The 21,403-nt window shown below is 35.9% G+C and overlaps 1 protein-coding gene across 3 annotated transcripts in view; it reads left to right on the forward strand.

The window, feature by feature from the left end:
* Positions 1-21,403, forward strand: part of RXFP1 (relaxin family peptide receptor 1) — a 124,894-nt gene that overhangs the window by 98,006 nt on the left and 5,485 nt on the right. For 2 of the 3 annotated variants that reach the window (XM_073017692.1, XM_008000108.3), the window contains exons 10-16: positions 757-828; positions 2,560-2,631; positions 7,436-7,507; positions 12,054-12,125; positions 13,300-13,371; positions 18,594-18,823; positions 20,488-20,898. In XM_073017692.1, coding sequence (XP_072873793.1) covers positions 757-828; positions 2,560-2,631; positions 7,436-7,507; positions 12,054-12,125; positions 13,300-13,371; positions 18,594-18,823; positions 20,488-20,898 — 1,001 coding nt within the window. The remainder of the gene's footprint in view (positions 1-756; positions 829-2,559; positions 2,632-7,435; positions 7,508-12,053; positions 12,126-13,299; positions 13,372-18,593; positions 18,824-20,487; positions 20,899-21,403) is intronic. The other variant, XM_073017691.1, reaches the window with a different exon arrangement.

The following is a 21,403-nucleotide window of genomic DNA, read 5'->3' on the forward strand; positions in this document are numbered from 1 at the left end:
AAAACAAAAATTTTGATACATTTTTATGCTTAGACCTTAAGGAGGTTTATGGTGACATAGGCATCACACAGCAAGGAACTCCCAGGAGGATTATATTTGTAGATAGATAGATAGATAGATAGATAGATAGATAGATAGATAGATAGATAGATAGATATGTAGCTCTCTGAATTGGAAATGCAGAACCTAAGGCAGTCTGCTGTTTGCTCTCTGTCCGCACTGGCCTTTGTGACAACATAAAAAGCAAATAAGGGTATTCCCAATAGTAAAAGATTATTGAGAATTTTTTCTAAATATTGTTTGGCCAGCAGCAGCTTCTGCAACAGTAATAGAATCTGATGCAAACTGTAGCAAAATAAAATCACACCACTTAGGGAAATTCCACTGGTAACTTGGGACAAATGTTTAATATGATTCATTATGAAATATTGGTTAATAAATTAGGTATTTATCATGACAAATGTTTTTGATTTGACTTCTTGTTCTTTTCGATTTCTCAGAATATACATGCCCATATGAACTCATGATACAGATGGGAAGCAAAACATTTTTACTATTAACATAGAAAAAAAGAGTATAATATAGATATTATATATCTATAATTTCAGCTGTAATAGAAGTGGCTACAAGTGAGAGTCTATATGAGATAAACAGTATGTAAAGAAAAGATATTTTATTAGAAGGCAAATAATTTTAACCAATTTATTTCTCTCCATGATTAAGATTTAGCTGTATCATTTTATTTTTATGTTCCAGGGACCTTGAAGGCAACCATATCCATAATTTAAGAAATTTGACTTTTATTTCCTGCAGTAATTTAACTGTTTTGTAAGTAATATGCTATGCTTTTGAAGTAATATTATATTTTCTTACAAATAAAATTTTAAAACACCCATTTTATGGGAGAAAATTCCCAAAGAACATCAAGAGTCTGTCGTTGGATCTCAGTTTGAGAAACACTAAATTGAAGTCTTAGTCTATAAGAATGTTTATCCTTTGCAAATTATTACGGCATAAATTTTTTCTTTATAATTGTGAAAAAATTGTTACAATCAAAATGAAAAACAAAATACTGCTGAATGCTCACAGCCCTGAGGATGTAATGATGGACATCAAGATAAACCCTAAAGTGTTAGTGAGTGTAATTCCTTCTTATGCATCTTTGGCCTATTTTAAATATACATGGCATTTTCTGTTGAAAGTAAAGGATGTTAGGTCTTCCTTCAGTTAAAAAAAAAAAAAAAAAAAAAAAGATCCAACTCTCTTATTCACAGCTTATTTTACCAGAATGTTTTTCAAACTATGGATTGCAACTAATAAGTAGGTGATGAAAGTAATATATAGCATAATTTAGTATACCCTTGTCAGCATTTTTAAATGAAACAGAATTTAATTGAATAGATTATATCAGACTGCAATACAGATAGTAAATGTATTGTTTCATGAGCCTTAGGGTGTGTGTGTGTGTGTGTGTGTGTGTTTTATGATCCAATATAAAATACATTTTTTAGTGTGTGTTACCACAGGAAATATTTGAAAACCATTATCCTAGACTACACAGGACCCCTGTATATAGGCGATACAATAACTCCCACTGATATTACCGTATGTTTTCTCCAATTATACCCCCCATTCCAATGGGTTCCAATAAGTTCCAGTTTGAACTCCTCCTGAGTTCAGCAATCTTCAGGTGCAGGGTGCTTGATATAAAGTCATGCAAAATAGTGTATAGTAATTGCCCAAAGGAAACCAAGTTGCACCTGAAAGACACAGAGCAAATATCTGAAAAACTTAGAATTTCTTTTCTATTGTATTTATTTTTTAAGGAAACCTCTGTATTAAGAGATTATTTGTGGATTTCCTCTTGGTAGGTGTTGTGCTTTTAAGGTCCAAGAATATTGGGAAATGGTGGTAATGGTTTGGAGTGCAGTGAGGAAATAAATCAGAAAGGACAATTTGAAGACACATCATACAATGTTTAAAACATTAAAAAGCCCTTTAAAACTTAGCTCTGAGTTGGTCCTCTAGGCTAGCTGATAATACATGAGATCAGTGCAAAAATGTCAAGAGTTAAACAGTCTGATTCAGCATCCCAAATTAGAGATTCTTCTAAAGGGGTTCAGCTAAGAGTGGACTTCCTTAGGCAGATCCGCCCTAAATCACATCAAGTAACAAATGAGTAGGAGTGCTGTGGTGTGTGGGCTATTTTGTTAGACATGCTATGCAGACTGAAGAGAGAAGTCTAAAACAGCTCGTATGCTCTTGGTTGCAAGATATGCAGTCTGTATTCTAAAAAGCAGGGGTTTTCACCATTTCTCTTGCAAAGCTTTTCCCTCCCTATTTCACTTAAAATTTTGAATTTCTATTATTATCATCATTAAAACATTTGAGATATTTAGGATTAAAATTAAACTGGATAATTTATACTACTTCAAAATGTCTTTATGGGAAAAATGTACCGTATATTCATTATCTTTGTTTCTGCAGACTGTTCTTCTCTTTAGTAATTCTTGTCAGTTACCTAAAGAAGTTGCAATGTATTTTTCTTTTTACTTTCAGAGTGATGAGGAAAAACAAAATTAATTACTTAAATGAAAATACTTTTGCACCTCTCCAGAAACTGGATGAATTGTAAGTATGACTGCATATATACTGTTAAGAATTTTCTTTCTACTGTTTTATTTTTCACACTTATACTTACATGTTTATACATTTAAGAAATATTACTTATCTCCTCTTTCTAAGCATTATTTACATATATACACCTCAAGCCACAAAGGAATTCAGATAGCATACAAAAATATATGGGAAACAAAAATATAAATATTTGAGGAAAGTGGGTTAAAGGAAACACAGCTGTAAAGAAATAATAAAGGCAGTAAAAAATTAGTAAATAAAATACGTTCTACACTACTCTGTGTTCCACTCCTAAAGAAGGACAGTAAATTTGTGGATTTTTTTGTTTTGTTTTGTTTTTGTTTTTTGTTTTGTTTGTTTTGAGATAGGGTCTCACTCTGTCGCCCAGGTTAGAGTGCAGTGGCGCGATCTCGGCTCACTGCAACCTCTGCCTCCCAGGTGAAAGTGAATATCCTGCCTCAGCCCCCTGAGTAGCTGGGCAGGCGCATCCCACCATGCCCAGCTAATTTTTGTATTTATGGTAAAGATGGGGTTTCACCATGCTGACCAGGCTAGTAAATTTGTTATTATGTTTCCTAAAGGATTGGGATTCAGGGACCATAAGATCACCACTTTGCTGATCTGAAACCAAAGGATAATCTTGGATCCGTAAAGAAATTAGATACTACTGTGGATAATATTCCTACCTATAATAATGGAAGAGAGAAATTATTTTTATAATACCCCTTTTTAATGCCAATGATGTAATTCCAAAGGACAATATAACAATTCTATGATGAACCAAATCCTGTGGTCTAAGCACATTGTAGTTGATTTTCAGAATAAAACAGATGTAGAACAGTGAATGAAGTGCTTATCCATCAGACCCTTTTTTTATATTTTAGTGTCAATTTTCTTTTTTTTCTTTTCATTTTTTTGTTTGCTTTTTTCTAGTGCCAGGGTGTCGCTCTGTTGCCCAAAATGAAGTGCAGTGGTATAATCATAGCTCACTGTAACCTAAAACTCCTTGGGCTCAAGTGATCCTCCCACCTCAGCCTCCTGTGTAGCTAGGACTACAGCACATCACCATGCCCAGCCAATTTTTTTATTTTTTGTAGAGACAAGGTCTCTCTGTGTTGCTCAGGCTGGCTTGGAACTCCCAGCCTTAAGCAATCCTCCCACCTCAGCTTCCCATAATATTGGTGTTACAGACATGAGCCACTGTGCCCAGCTAGTATCCGTTTTCTGGAAAGAACCTGAATGTGGACAGAGCTACATGTTTTGACAATTAGCTAGATAGAACATTGATTTATGAAAACCTTTCCATAAAAATTAAAGAATACAATTAGAATGTTATGAAAATAACACCAGGACACCTCACCTGAGCACTCAAGAAGTTACAGTGTGCTTTTCCTTATGCCAGGTAGAGGGAATACACTGCCAGGAGTTGGAACATTTCTCAGATAACAATCCTGCATTCTGCCCCAAAACATCAGGGAACGAGCCATTGAATACCCAACATTTTATCTGTAGCCTGAAACATTTTTTGGTGGTCAGTACCAATCATTCACAAAATGTGCAGGAAAATCTCAAAAACAAATAGAACCAACCATCTGTTGTAGCAACTTCTGGTACATGACAACTGACCTATATCATCAGCACATAGGAAAGTAGTCTCAATAGTAGGGGAAGATGCAGCTGGATGATCCAAAGTATTATCTAGACATTAGAACACACGTTAGTAAAGGGATACTAACTATATATTTTTTCTTGTTTCATCCACTTGAAATCACACCTGAATATCAAGGGATAGTTTCTTCAAATCCTAGCCTTCATGGTGGCAGATTTTATATATCAATAACCAACAGTGAACATAAACTCAAAGAGCTTAGTGCATAACCAATGCCAATCCAGGTTCAGAAGTAAAGGAAAGAATAATACAAACTGCAGAGGGTAACCAAGGCCAATAATTTGTCTTGCTAATTATTAGGTGGACTTTAATACACCTAATCCCATATTAAACACTTGCCTGAAAAATCAGATTCACCAGGACAAAAATGGCATGTTTTCTAAGAGTCGATGGCTTTCATTGGATGAGTCTATATCTAAACTGTCCTTTTGAGAGAGGGTTGAACTACACTCTGTGCCCCTCCAGGCTCCATCACACCAACAGAGTTAATGAGAACATAGAGTCAGGATTCACTTGTCACAGAGGACTTTAAGTAGCTCTAGTGACAGAAAATCTTTGCCACGTGGTTGAGTTAATTTGAGCTTTTAAAGTCAACTACTCTAGTTTACAAGGTGTTTCCTGAGTTCATTCAGAAATGGACCTTGACTCCAATTAAGTTTAGCCTAACTTTCCTAAACTTGAGCTGAGAAAATGGCCCTTTCAAATGTCACTTGGGATCTGGGCCAACACTATCCCATTACATGATTCATGCTGTTAGAACTGTATGCTGGGATTTGCTCTGATAACAAAAACCCACACTCCCACCAGTAATTGTTGAACATGACGTTTGGAATTTTAATATCCCAGTGCACCATTTTAAATCTGTTTTGCACATTGCTTTACTAATGTGATCAGTATTTTACTTGGCTTCCTATACAAGGAACTGAAATTGTGCCCCACTTTTACTAAAGATGAAACAGATAGACCCAGTTTATTCATAGTTTTCTAACTGGGGATGGAGAGAATAGCTAGTCCAAAGCTGAACTAGGCACTGGGTAGCGCAGATGAATAGATATTGTTCTTGTACTCAAAGAACTCACATGTTTCAGAAAGGAAACACATATGTACAGAAACAGTTGTAGTACGATGTTATATGTGCTACATGTGTTATATGTGCTATAGTAGAAGTATGCAAGAGGAATGTATAGGAGAATAAAGGACAAAACACTTCACCTCCCTGGGCTCAGAGGTTCAACAGAGGAATGATGTTTGAATAAAGTCTAGAAGGATGAATATGAGATCACAAGGAGGGAAAGAAGAGTATGGGGATTAAAATACTGAAGCACATTTGGGCCATGGTGAAAAGTTACTTTGGGTAGAAAGTGGTAGGCAAGGGGACTGGAAACATAGTCAATGGCAAGACATTTGAATATTTAAAGGTTCATTATGGCCAGGTGCAGTGGCTCACACCTGTAATCCCAGCACTTTGGGAGGAAGAGACGGGACGATCGCTTGTGCCCAGGAGTTCGAGACCAGCCTGGGAGACATGAAGAAACCCAGCCTCTATCAAAAATACAAAGATTAGCTGGGCATGGTAGCATATGGCTGTAGTCCCAACTACTCAGGAGGCTGAGGCAGGAGCATGGCGTAAGCCCGGGAGGTGGAGGTTGCAGTGAGCCATTTGTGCCACTACACTCCAGCCTGGGCGACAGAGGCAGACCCTGTCTCAAATTAATTAATTAATTAATTAAAGGCTGTTTCTGTCACACAATGCAGTTTTGATTTCATCTCCTAAGGTACAGTAGGCTATTGAAGGAAATTCCAAGTCTTTATGAAAGAGTTGGAATTTTAGAATAATTCCTTCAGTTGTCTAATCAGAACAATCTATCTTTGTTGACAATCACCAATAAATATGTAAATAACAACAATGGTCTCCAGGTTCAGTTTACAGCAAAGACATTTATAATATTTATCACATTATATTAGCCGCTTATTTTTAGTTTTAAAAACTCAGTCTAAAATTGTCCTACCCTTTGAGGTCAAAAGTCTAGCTTTTGCCTTATAAGCAAACCAGCATATATAACAAATACATTTATTCATTCTCCTATCTATCCCAGTGGCAACAAATATGATTTGGAGATGAATAGAAGAAAAGGTTAGACTTTCCCTTAGTATCTCTTGATCACCTTACAGAGCTCAAGTCTATTGAAACTTTATCTTGTATAAAATAATCTGAGGCCTTTCACATGAGAGCTGCCACTGTCAAAGCTACCACAAGAGGTGCTGCTGTCAAACACCTTTTTAGGACTAAGGTACGAGGTCATACCATGTTAAGCAGGCCCTCTACACACACACAAGATGACATGCAAAGTACCCTACCCCAGGATAATATGAGATCCTGTATATATCAGCTGTGAAAGAAACTCGAACTTGAAATAATACACTTCCATAGTAATCATAACAATCCTAAGCAGAAGACAAAAATTAAGACCACAAACCATATATCTGTTCTAACACAGAAAAAGAGAACAAAGGAAGAAGTTAAAAGAAATTAAAAGAATTAGAAATTAACAGAAATTAAAAGAATTAGAAAATGTGATTGATTAAAACCAGATCAGGCCTGGCACAGTGGCTCATGCCTGTAATCCCAGCACTTTGGGAGGCTGAGGCGGTTGGATCACAAGGTCAGGAGTTCGAGACCAACCTGGCCAACATAGTGAAACCCCGTCTCTACTAAAAATACAAAAATTAGCCAGGCATGGTGGCACGCACCTGTAATCTCAGCTACTCAGGAGGCTGAGGCAGGAGAATTGCTTGAACCCGGGAGATGGAGGTTGAGGCGTGCCAAGATCACACCACTACACTCCAGCCTGGGTGACACAGCGATACTCCGTCTCAACCAAAAAAAAAAAAAAAAAAAAAACAAGATCAAATACCATCAAGTATTTGTCTTCCAGGGGATGATGAATGGGATAAAGTATTTTTATATTTTCCTACTTTGCTCCTTTTTTAAAGTTTTAGACTTCTGGTGATTAATATAACTCACCAATGGCATTGTTGAAAAGTTGTATAGTGGTTTCCTAATAAATTTCAGAGCAGTGAATAAAGTCTTAAGAAAATAGTATCACATATTTGCAATTATTTCTCCAGGGATTTAGGAAGTAATAAGATTGAAAATCTTCCACCGCTTATATTCAAGGACCTGAAGGAGCTGTCACAATTGTAAGACTAATGTTAATTTTGCCACCTCATTTCTTTATTGTATTATTTTTTAAATTGTGGTCAAATATGCATAACATAAAATTAGCCGTTTTTAAGTGTATAGTTGAGTAGCATTAGCTACATTCACATTGCTGCACAACCGTCACCACCATCTGCCTCCAGAAGTTTTTCATGTTGCAAAACTGAAACTCTAGCCACTAAACACTAACTTCCCACTCACTCTTCCCCCATCCCCTGGCTACCACCATTCTACTTTGTGTCTGTGTGAATTTGACTACTCTAGATACCTCATAGAAGTGAAGTCATGGAATATTTATCTTTTTGTGACAGGCCTATTCTACTTAGCATACTGTCTTCAAGTTTCATTTCTGTTGTAGCAGAAATGAATTTCCTTCCTTCTTAAGACTGAACAATATTTCATTGTGTATATATATTGCCATGTTTATCTATTCACCCATTAATGGACATTTGAGTTGCTTCCATCTTTTGGCTATTGTGGATAATGTTGCTATGAACTTGGGTATACAAATATCCGTTGAGCCTGCTTTCAATTTTTAGGTATCTACTCTCAAAAGTAGAATTACTGTTTCATACATTTCTGTCATTTTATTTTTAATGTATGTTTCATTCTGTTTTCCACGAGTTTAACCATTTTACATTTCCACTAGTAGTATACTAGGGTTTCCGTTTCTCCACATCCTTCCCAACACTTGGTATTTTCTGTTTTTTTGAAAATAGGCATGCTAATGGATATGAAATGGTATCTCACCGTGGTTTTGTTTTGTGGTTCCCAGTGATTAGTGATGTTGAGTAACTTTTCATGTGCTTATTGGCCATTTGGATATCTTCTTGCAGAAAAATCTATTCAAGTCATTCACTCATTTTTCAATTGGATTGTTCAGTTTTTCTGTAGTTGTTAGATTGTTGGAGTTATATATTCTGGATGTTAACTTCTTTTCAGATACAGGTTTGCAAATATTTTCTCCCATTGCATGAGCTGCCTTTTCACTCTATTATGGTGTCTTTTGATGCACAAAAGTTTTTAATTTATATATAGTCTAATTTTTAAATTTCTTCTTTTGTTACTTATGCTCTTGGTGTCATATCCAAAATGGCACCAATGTCATGAAGCTTTTCCTGTATGATTTCTTCTAAGAGTCTTGTAGTTTTTAGCTTTAACATTTAGGTCTTAAATCCATTTTGAGTTAACTTATCTGCATGGTGTAAGGTAAGGATCCAACTTCATTCTTTTGCATGTGGATGTCCAGTTTTGTCAACACAATTTATTGAAAAGATGACTTTTTCCCCATTGAATGTCCTTGGCACCCTTGTTGAAAATCATTTGATCATGTATCTGTGGGTTTATTCCTGAGCTCTCTATTCTATTCCATTAGTCTACATGTCTGCATTTCAGCCAGTACCACACTGATGGCTGTTGCTTTGTAGTATGTTTTGAAATTAAATAGTGTAAAATCTCCAATTTTGTTCTTCTTTTTTCAAGATTGTTTGGCTATTTGGGCTCCCTGGGTTTTCCATATGAATTTTAGGATGGATTTTTATATTTCTGCAAAAAAAAAAAAAAAAAAAAAAAGGCAATGGGATTTTGGCAGATTGCCTTGAATCTGTAACTCACTTTGAGCAATACTGACATCTTAATATTAAGTCTTCTGATCTGTGAACATAGCATATCTTTCCCTTCATTGGTGTCTTCCTTATTTTCTTTCAGCAATGTTTTCACAGTTGCAAGGGTATTTATCTTTCACCTCTTTGGATTAAGTTTATTTAAGTATATTATTCTTTTGATGCTATTGTAAATGGAATTCTTTTCCTAATTTTCCTTTTGTGATTATTCATTGCGTATAGAAACACAATGGATTTTTGTGTGTTAATTTTGTACCCAGCAATGTTGATGAATGTTTTAGTTCAAGTGGATTTCTTTTTAGTTAAGTCTTTTGGATATTCTACATGTAAGATTACATTATCTGTAAACAGAGATAATTTTTTTCTTCTTTTACAATTTGGATGCCTGCCTTTCATTTGTTTTTCTTGCCTAATTGTTCTGATTAGGACATCCAACATTATGTTGAATGAAAGTGGTGAAAGCAGGCATCCTTGTCTTGTTCCTGCTCTTAGGGGAAAACTTTTGGTCTTTTACCATTGAGTGTGGGTTTTCATATGCATCCTTTATTATGTGAGGTAGTTTCCTTTCATTTCTAGTTTGGTGAGTCCACTTCATTTTTTTTATACAACCCATTGGTCATTGTCATTCTTTCTCTCTTTCCTTCTTTCTGTAACCATGGCTGCCCCAGAAGTTCCTTCCATCCCCCATGTAACTTATGGTCTAATCTTCAGTAAATATTTTTGTTTATTTCTTCTTTCTTTTCTTTTTTAATTTCATTTTTGTAGAGATGGGGGTCTCATTATGTTGCCCAGTCTGCTCGTATTGTACTTCAAGGCTCATGCCATTCTCCCACCTCGGCCTCCCAAAATGCTGAGATTACAGACATGAGCCACCACACCCAGTCTAAATATTTTAAAAAGAGAAATTTTCCTGAGAAGTTTCCTTTAATCAATGATTCTTGTTTCAAGGTGTTGTTTTTCAAAGATTCTGAAATTTTCTCCATTTAAATTTAGCTTTCAGTTCTCTTTAAGAAGGCAAGTGCTTGTAGTCCCAGTGACTTGAGAAGCTGAGGCAGGAGGATCCCTTGAGCCCAGGAGTTCAAGTACAGCCTGAGCAACATAGCAAGTCCCCACTCTAAAAACTTAAAATATAAAAATAAATTCCCTTTGAAGTCTATTTTTCATTTCATGTTTCATGACTTAAGATTTATTATAAAAGATATGATATATAATTCCATTAATTCAAATTTTGACTAAATGAGATTATTTTATTTCATTTTATTTAAACCATATCTGATCTTAGGCAAAATGGGAAATAGGTACAGCTCTTTCTGGGTCCACTACCTCTTCTCTGGTGGCAGCCCTTTCTTGACAGCTCCGCCTTCATACCCATATTTTATTAGCTCTCACTCTATCACTCTCATAATCACAGCGTATTTACCACAAGCTGGGTACTGTTCTAAGTGTTTTATCTTAATTAATTCACTTAAATGTACAATCAACCCTGTGAGGCCAGTGCTATTGCTATCTCTTTATTTCATTGATGAAGAAAAATTATATATATTTATCAGTACAACATGATGTTTTGAAATATGTATACATTGTGGAATGCCTAAATTGGGCTAATTAACATGTGCATCATCTCACATATTTATTTTTTGTGGTGAGAACATTTCACATCTACTCTCTTAGCAATTTTCAAGCATGCAATACATTTGTTATTAGCTACAGTCAGCATGTTGCAAAATAGATGTCTTGAACTTATTCCTCCTTTCTAACTGAAATTTTTGTACCTTTTGACCAGTATATTCCAATCCTTCCCCACCTGCCTCTGGTAACCACATTCTATTCTCTACTTCCATGAGTTCAACTTTTTTAGATTCCACATATAAATGAGATCATGTGGTAATTATCTTTCTATGCCTGACTTATTTCATGTAGCATAATGTCCTCTAAATTCATTCATGTTGTTGCAAATGACAGGATTTTCTGATTTTTTTTAAGGCTGAATAGTATTATATTGTGTATGTATACATTTTTTTAATCAAGTCATCCTTTGATGGACACCTGGGTTGAATCCATACCTTGGCTATTATGAATAATGTTGCAATGAATATGGGAGTACAGAAATCTCTTTAATATACTGATTTTGTTTCCTTTGGATATATATCCAGTAGCAGAGTTTCTGGATCATGTGGTAGTTCAATTTTTGATTTTTGAAGAAACCCCATACTATTTTCTATAATGGTTGTACTAATTTATATTCCCACCACCGGTATGCAAGGGCAACCTTTTCTTCAAATCATCCTCAGCACTTATCTTTCATCTTTTTGATAAAAATTATGCTAAAAGGTGTGAGGTAATATTTCACTGTGGTTTCAGTTTGCATTTCTCTGTTGCTTAGTGATGTTGAGCATTTTTTCATATACCTGTTAGTCATTTATATGTCTTCTTTTGAAAAATGTCTATTCAAGCGTTTTCCCTAATTTTTAACCACCTTATTTGTTTTCTTGCTGAGTTATCTGAGTTCCTTACACATTTTGGATATTAACCACTTACCAGATATATGATTTGTAAATATGGTCCCCCATTACACAGGTTGTCTCTTCACTCTGTTGATTGTTTCCTTAGCTGTGCAGAGGGTTTTTAGTTTTATGTAATCCCATTCATCTATTTCACTTTTGTTGCCCATATTTTTGGGGCAATATCCAAAAAAATCATCACCCAGGTTAATGTCCTGGGGCTTTCCACCTATGTTTCCTTCTAGTCATTTTATAGTTTTGCAGTTTAAGTCTTTAATCCATTATGAGTTATAGTATACTTTTGTTCATAAATATTTAAAAGTAACCCAAAATAAATAGATTCACTTGCTTTACTCGTGTGGTTTTTAGAAATGACTTATTGCTGCTTTTTTTTAAAAAAACAGGAATCTTTCCTATAATCCAATCCAGAAAATTCAAGCAAACCAATTTGATTATCTTGTCAAACTCAAGTCTCTGTAAGTATTCACATACGGGGATAGTTTTATGATGAAACTGTTTTTTAAATACTAACAATGTATATTTTTATATATTTCTTTCAAATCATAAGCTTTATTTCCAAGACATTAGTTTAGCTCTACAAAAACATATGAGTGCTTGCTGTACTATAAACAGACAACTATTAGTTTTATCTTCTATATTTGTAAATTTTAAAATAATTATGAATTATTTTATATTTTTGTATGTCACTAGGAGTTTATGCTGATTGGTTTGCTTTGACCCTTCAAAAACATCTGTGCATATTCACTCTCAACACTGGGTATTTTATAATTTATTATAGGCATTTTTACCCCAAGATGGAATATTCTAGATTATATAAATCCTTACTTGTACCCACACACAAAAAAAGACAAACATTCTGTTAGAGTCGAAGAATTGCCTTTAAAGAAAAGCCTCAGGGCTGGCTGAGTATAGTGGCTCACACCTGTAAACTCAGCACTTTGGGAGTCTGAGGTAGGAGGATTGCTTGAGACCAGGAGTTCAAGAATAATCTGGGCAATATAGGGAGACCCTGCCTCTACAAAAAAAATAAAAATAAGCAAATTGGTTGAGTGTGGTGGCATGCACCTGTGGTCCTAACTACTTGGGAGGCTGAGGTGGTGACATTGCTTGAGCTGGGAGGTTGAGGCTGTAGTAAGCCATGTTCATACCACCACATTCTAGCCTCTGCAACAGAGGAAGAATTTGTCTCAAAAAAAAAAAAAAGGTAAGCTTCAGTTCATTTAATTTGAGTGTTCCCTTGGTAAAATGACATTTTATTAGAAAAAAATTTATTAATTAAAAATTACTAGGAAATTTTCAAGGATGTAAAACATTTCTGCTGTTGTAATATTGTATAAAAGAGAATGCTTGTGCATTTATTCCACACATATTTATCGAGCAGTTAAAATGCACAAAGCATTGTGCCATGATCTGTGAGGATCTAAAAAAAATCAAATAAGGAAGACAATATGTGTATAAATCGCACAATCAGAAGGAGGATGATTTGGGGAAGTGGGTGGGCTGAGTATAACGATTTTGTTCAGAATAATTGTTAACTGAAAGCATTTTATTAAATTGTCCTTCATGAAAACTCAATTTATTAAACCATGTATAACACATGTTCTTTGATTATTAATTTGATATTTTTAGCAGCCTAGAAGGGATTGAAATTTCAAATATCCAACAAAGGATGTTTAGACCTCTTATGAATCTCTCTCACATGTAAGTAGATATTTTTTATTGTTTTTCATCATGATTTTAATATTTGTTTCCATGTATGTTATGATAATATATCCAATCTATTAATATTTTCTACTAATTTGCCAGCTATAAACTGAATGTTTGTGTTCCTCCAAAATTTATATATTGAAATCCTAACCCCAATGCAATGGTACAAGGAGGTAGGGACTTTGGGAGGTGACTAGGTCATGAGAACAAAGCCTTTGTGAGTGGGATTAGTGCCCTTATAAAAGAGACTCTGGTCCAGGCCAGTGGCTCATGCCTCTAATCCCAGCACTTTGGGAAACTGAGGCGGGTGGGTCACCTGAGGTCAAGAGTTCAAGACCAGCCTGGCCAACATGGTGAAATCTCATCTCTACTAAAAATACAAAAATTAGCCAGGCGTGGTGGTGATTCCAGCTACTCGGGAGGCTGAGGCAGGAGAATCGCTTGACTCCTGGAGGCAGATGTTGCAGTGAGCCAAGATCGCGCCACTGCACTCCAGGCCAGGCGACAGAGTGAGACTCCGTCTCAAAAAAAAAAAGAAAAGAGACTCTGGAGACCACCTTTGCCCCTCCACTTTCTGAACACAGAGAAAGAAGATGGCCATCTATGAAACATGTGGTCCCCTACCAGACACTGAATCTGCTGGCACCTTGATCTTTGTCTTCCCAGCCTCCAGAATTGTGAGAAATAAACATTTATTGTCTAAGTCACTCAGTCTATGGTATTGTTGTTACAGCAGCCAAATGGGCTGAGACATGTCTAAACAATAATTAAAACTCTTAAACCTTTGATATTGGGTGAGATGATTTTAGTTTTCCAGAGTCTGGTAGAATCTCATAGGAGATTTTTTGAATCTCAGGAAACATGAGTGTGAGGGGAATCTACTTGGTCTTGTAAGAAGTTCTCCTCAGCTCTAATAACTGTTCACAGATACTGATGTTTGCCTAATGAGCTAGTAATTTGTGTATAGGGTATGTTAGTCCATTTTGCATTACTATAAAGGAATATCTGAGGCTGGGTGGTTTATAAAGAAGAGTTTATTTTGGCTCACAGTTCTGCAAGTTGTTAAGAGAAGCATGGCACCAACCTCTAATTTTGGTGAGGTCATCAGGAAAGCTTTTAATCATAGCAGAGGACAAAGAGGGAGTAGGTGTGTCAAATGGCGAGAGAGATAGCCAGAGAGAGAAGAGGAGGTGCCAGCTCTTTTTAACAATCAGATCTCATGTGAAATAATAGGAGAACTCACTTATTACTGCAGGAAGGACACCACACCATTCATGAGGGATCTACCCCATGACCCAAACACCTCCTACTGGGCCCCACCTCCAACACTGGGAATCAACTTTTGACATGAGATTTGGAGTAGACCAATATCCAAACTATATCACATGGTACAAGTGCTACCAGATGAAGAGGAAGGAATTTATATAAGCAATATAAAATAATTACAAATAAATCAACGCTGCAAATGAAGATAGTTAGGAAGAAATCTTTCTCAATGAAAATGTCCCCAAATGTCAGGGCATGATTCAAGCAAGCATGCATTGATGAGATGGTAAACTTTGAAAAATCTTTTCTTCAAAGAGTATGTCTGGTTGTACCTGTGATTACATGCTTTAGAGGCATTTTTTAATTGAATGCAATTTTATAGCAGTTATTAGAATGATCCATGCCACAGAAATTTTCAATAATTTAGAAAATGTCAGCTACCATCAACTCTGTAATCTTGCTTGTATTTTAAGTCTAACACAGAACACTGCTTTCGTTTTCCATAATTCCTCAGAAAGATGGCTTGTAAAAGATTCCTTGCTTGTACACAACATAAAGCAATCTGACTAAATTAAACATAACAGAATTTATTGGTAGAAAATGGTATAACACAAAATCTGAGGAATAATTTATAGCCACTGGAATTATCCATCCAAGTGTCATTCAATCAGATTCAGAGTTCCAGGAAAGAGAATCTACTTGATCGTGTCTAGGGCACTTACCTACTCTGGGCTAGGGATTGCCTCCACTGAAGGTCCCACCATAACTTCTCAGAAAGGGAGGAGTAATTCTCACTAAAGAAATCAGACCACTTATTAGAAGAGTGATTGAGTGCTGGGCAGCCAAAGTAGCAAGCAAAGAGTTACTATAATTCTGTGGATAAAAGCAAAACTTCAGCCTAAGACACATAAAGCAAAGTAAAATATCAATCAACACTCCTTCTTTCCTCATGTTCTGCTCTCCTGTCCTTCATGGTTTACAGAATAAATGGATATAACTGAATGGAAATATCAGCAATTGACCTTGAACTTGACAGGACAAATTGTAATCAAGTTTTTATCTTTTCTTACTATAGCTCTTTATACACTAAAGATCATTTACATTTTTTGGCAGAACACATGACTTTATAGGCAAATAGATCTAATTTGAAGTTCAATTTACATATTTAGTAGAAAATTTCCTAGCAAATAACTTGCCTCCATTGAAGATTCATCTCTTCCTATAATGATGCTAACACCTACCTCACGGAATTCATTTGAGAACTTATTTCTGATACTGAAGAAATGCTCAATAAAGGGTGTTGGTGTTGGTGGTAACACAGCAGTAATTATAAATTATTCACATGGCATATTTATCACCAAGGAAAGTCTCTCTATTGATGAAAGAAGTCACTCAACCAACATTTATTGACCCCTTTATTCTGTACCAAAATCGTGAGAGAGATAGGCACGTTAGCAAGTAGTTACAGATAACATAACCTATTTTTTCTTTTACTGTGGTACTTCCATGTTTAAAATCTTTAATATTATTTTGTTATTTTTATTAATTGACAAATAATAATTGCACATCTTCGTGGGATACATAGTGATGTTTTGGTACATACAATGTATAGTGATCAGATCAGGATAAAGGATAATTTGCATATCCATCTTCTCAAACGTTTATCATTTCTTTATGTTCAGAACATTCAATATCCTCCTTCTAGCTATTTGAAACCGTACATTATTGTTAACTATAGACATCCTACCATGATACAGAAGATGAGAACTTATTCTCCTTTCTAGTTGTAACTTTGAATTATTCAATAAATCTCCTGTCTCTTCCTTCTCCTTACTCTCCTCAGCCTGTAGTATCCTCTGTTCTACTTTTACTTCTGTAAAATCAATATTTTTAGCTTCCATATATGAATGAGAACATGAGGTGTTTAACATTATTCCTGGTTTATTCCACTTAATGTGATGTCCTCCATTTCCCTCCTTGTTGCCACAATGACAGAATTTCATTCTTTTTTTTAAACTGAATATTCCATTGTGTATATCTACCACACTTTTTATCCATTCATCTGTTCATCAACACCTGGGTTGATTCCATATCTTGGCTATTGTGAATAGTGCTGAAGTAGCATTGTTTGTATGGGGTAATTCCTGAGGTTTGTTGCCTCACACCAAGGAAATAAAGGACGTGGACACACAAGGAGTGAGGTTAAGAGCAGAGGTTTAATAGGGGAGACAAAGAAAAAAGCTCTCTCTCCTGCAGAGAGAGAGAGGGGCTCCTGAATAGGTCTTCCAGTTCTGTAGTGAAATGCACAGGGTTTTATGCAGTAGCTTGAGGAGGCCATGTTTGATTTACATAGGGCCCAAAAGATTGCTTGGACCAGTTGTGCCATTTGCATGGCATGCAAAGAAGCTGGCTGCCCCACCCTAATCTTTCATTATGCAGATGGGTTCCCTACCTGGCTGGCACCATGTTGTCTGCTTCTTTACTGTACATGTGGTTGACAAAGAAAAGGAAAGATGGAGCCTCCATGTTGAACATACTTGGCCCCCAGGTAGCCTTTTCCTATTGGCACAGCTGCCAGCATTCACCTGTGCAAGCTTCTAGCTTGCTTTTCTATGTCTGCAGCTTGATTTTTCAGGATGCTCTTTGTTAGAAAAGAAATTATTTGGGGGCTGCTTTTTATTAAAAGAGAAAGCTTACTGACTAATTCTTTTTAGCTTCTGTATCAGTGCTGCAATAAACATGGGGGTGCAGATATGTCTTTGATATGATTTTCTTTTCTTTGAATAGATTCTCAGGAATGGGATTCCTGGATCATATGCTAGTTCTTTTTTTTTTTTTTGGAGACAGAGTCTTGCTCTGTCGCCCAGGCTGGAGTGCAGTGGCGCGATCTCGGCTCACTGCAACCTCTGCCCTCACAGGTTTAAGTGATTCTCCTGCCTCAGCCTCCCAAGTAGCTGGGACTACAGATGTGCACCACCATGCCGGCTAATTTTTTGTATTTTTAGTAGAGACAGAGTTTCACCATGTTAACCAGGATGGTCTCAATCTCCTGACCGTGTGATCTGCCCACCTCAGCCTCCCAAAGTGCTAGGATTACAGGCGTGAGCCACTGCCCCTGGCCCATATGCTAGTTCTATTTGTAGTTTTCTGAGGAACCCCCATTATTGCTCTCCATAGTGCCTATACTAATTTACATTCCCGCCAATAAGAGTTTCCTTTTCTCCAGATTCCCACCAGCATTTGTTACTTTTTGGTCTTTTTGATAATAGCCATCCATCCAACGTTGGAGTAAGATGATACCTCATTGTGGTTTTAATCCCCGTTTCCTTGATCATGAGTGAGGTTGAGCATTTTTTCAAGTATGGGTTGGCCGTTCATATGTCTTCTTTTGAGAAATATCTGTTCAGATCATTTGCCTCTTTTTTAATCGGATTTTTTCTTTTCTTTTTTTTCTTTTTTCTTCTTTTCTTTTTTTTTTTATTTTGTTGGTGTTGAAATAACATCATAACTTCAATAACAAAAAGCCACGGAAGCACAGAAGAGAAAACACTTAACTCTTCCCCTGAGGGTTAGAAAGCAATCACTTGCAGCACAATAGGGGCTGTGTACCTGCATTTACATATACTAAACATCGAAAGCACAATAAAGGTTTCTCTGGAGGGATTCATTCTCTTGATCGCATCTAACAGTTTGTATTCTAAGACATGTCTAACACTTGTTATATTTATTATGCCTATTTGCTACTCTCACCCACACATTCTTTAATAGTGAAATCTAGCTAATGATAATTGGATGTAAGTTTAAAGTTTGAGAATCCCTAATGTTTTAGTCCTCTCGGTTTCATCTTAAGACATTTTCTTTCTACCGATAAAATGTAGGAAATAAATATGAATGTAAGGTGACACTGAATTAAATGGAAAATCTTATTTTACCTTCTCTTTGTATACCAGATATTTTAAGAAATTCCAGTACTGTGGGTATGCACCACATGTTCGCAGCTGTAAACCAAACACTGATGGAATTTCATCTCTAGAGAATCTCTTGGCAAGCATTATTCAGAGAGTATTTGTCTGGGTTGTATCTGCAGTTACCTGCTTTGGAAACATTTTTGTCATTTGCATGCGACCTTATATCAGGTCTGAGAACAAGCTGTATGCCATGTCAATCATTTCTCTCTGCTGTGAGTATTTCCTGGTTAAAGGGGAATTGTAGTTTTGAAATATACAAAAGCATTATTATTAGAAAATAAGTTATGTGAGTGGTAGAATTATGGAATTTTACATTTTTCTCCTTTTTGCTTGTATGCTGTTTTCACATTTTCTTCAAAGAAAATAGAATTACTTTAGCAATAAGAAAAAATATGGTTTTTTAAACCAGGAAATTTAATCACCTTACACAAATTAACAAAGCTTTCACTTATTAGTTCTCTCTCATACAGTGGCTCCAAAGGCACAATATTTTGTTGAAGCAACTAAAATCTTTTACTACAAATAAAATTACAACCTCCTATGGTCACAATTTTACATGCAGACCTGTACTTACTTTTTTATTTGTATGTCCAGTTCACAGATATTGACTTAACAACTACATGTTTTCCTGATCTCTGAGCTGCTAGAAGTTTTTTCCACTCTAACTGAAATGTGTAAATAAGAAAATGTTTTCAGGGAGTATTCATTTTTTCAAAAAGTTGTTGCAATGTAATGGCAAGGTATTATGTTAAATGAACACTGCAAAGAAAAATAAGGAAGAAACCAGTCCTCAGGATGTTTGCAGTGTAGGTCAAGTGGCCTAGAATTTATCCATGCTCCCTCAAGCAAGTAAAGCATCAATCTACATGCAGTTCTACTTTTGTATGTGTGCTGCCCCCATGTACTGTCCCCATCCTTATTTAAACTCTAATGTCTAAATGGTTTTTTTTTATTGCAAGCTATGTAAGAAACAGAACTCAGAAACCATTTACTATTTTGTATTGCTAGCTACAAAATTTTTAGTAAGTTCAATTTCCCTGGTGAAGCCTAGACTATAACTTCAGAGTTAAAGGCTTAGGGTCAGCCTTATGATTTATACAGTGATGTGATTTTAGGGATTTTGTGTAGAATGCTTGTACAGTCCAAAAATCTCACCCACTTTCTGATACGTAACGTTTGCTTAAAAATAAATACGCCAAGTAGTCTAAGAGAGCTAATTCCTGGGATTGGAGACCCTAAAAAGAGACAGGAAAAGATGTAAAAATTGAAAGATAGAGGAAACAGTTTTGCTTAGACCAACTCTGGTAAGTAATTTAAGCCCCTTAACATTGTACTGACTGCAAAGCAGTTCATAATTATTCATATCTCTTAAATTATAGGCTTCAAAATTCAGTCATAACTCTATCACAGGAACTTGTGAATTACTTTCTCCAAAATTTTATGTGATGCCTTGAGCTTGTTGCATTGGTTGAATTTCAGTGGAAGAGCTGAACCAAATTATGCCATCCTCATCTAGGTCCCTAACTGAATGCTCTACGTGATTGCATTTTGTTCATTTATTCAGCACTTCTACGTGATGGGTCTAGAACAGAGAATACAATAGACAAGATCTCTGCTCTTAAAGACTTGCACTTGAAAGGAAAATAAAGACATGATTGCATAATTAATTGTAGAGAGTACCTTTGAGAGTGGTTACCAAAGAGAGTCTATGAATAGATCCTCATCTGTAAATGAATTCTTAGGAGAATAAAAATTACCTCTTCCTGAGAGAGAAGAAACTTGGCTTTTTTTTCTAGCATTAAAAATATTATTGCTTATTGATGATTTTATGATACCTATTTATTTCTCTAAATTTGTGAAACTATGACTCCTCTAGGTGCCGACTGCTTAATGGGAATATATTTATTCGTGATCGGAGGCTTTGACCTAAAGTTTCGTGGAGAATACAATAAGCATGCGCAGCTGTGGATGGAGAGTACTCACTGTCAGCTTGTAGGATCTTTGGCCATTCTGTCCACAGAAGTATCAGTTTTACTGTTAACATTTCTGACACTGGAAAAATACATCTGCATTGTCTATCCTTTTAGATGTGTGAGACCTGGAAAATGCAGAACAATTACAGTTCTGATTCTCATTTGGATTACTGGGTTTATAGTGGCTTTCATTCCATTGACCAATAAGGAATTTTTCAAAAACTACTATGGCACCAATGGAGTATGCTTCCCTCTTCATTCAGAAGATACAGAAAGTATTGAAGCCCAGATTTATTCGGTGGCAATTTTCCTTGGTAAGAAACTAAGAAACTAATGTTCACAACTTTTTATTTCAAATATTCCAACCAGCTGTTAGTAAGAATGAGGGTGAATTCTATCAGAATCCCCAGCAAGGATTTTCCTCCCCAAATTATACTGTTACATAAATTCCAACCTGACACAGCTTAATAAAAGACACTAAACACCTTTATTTCATGTATTTAAAATGCTAAGTAACATGCTAAGTAACATATGTTTTGGCTCTTTGCCTTATAATATGAACATAATGGTATTTATTATCTTTTCAAATTCATGTGTGTAGCAACACACATCTCTGGCTTGGGAGTGTACATACAACTATTCTAAACCAGCAGTGTAAAAATATTCTCAGAGTACAGCAAAAAGTAACTGGATTAGAAAAAAAATCACTAGGCCAGGCACAATGGCCTATGCTATAATCTCAGTGCTTTGGGAGGCCAAGGTAGGAGAATCACTTGAGGCCAGGAGTTGAGACCAGCCTGGGCAACATAGCAAGACTCC

This window comes from Chlorocebus sabaeus, chromosome 7, assembly GCF_047675955.1.
Source record: "Chlorocebus sabaeus isolate Y175 chromosome 7, mChlSab1.0.hap1, whole genome shotgun sequence".
NCBI classification, from domain to species: Eukaryota; Metazoa; Chordata; class Mammalia; order Primates; family Cercopithecidae; genus Chlorocebus; species Chlorocebus sabaeus.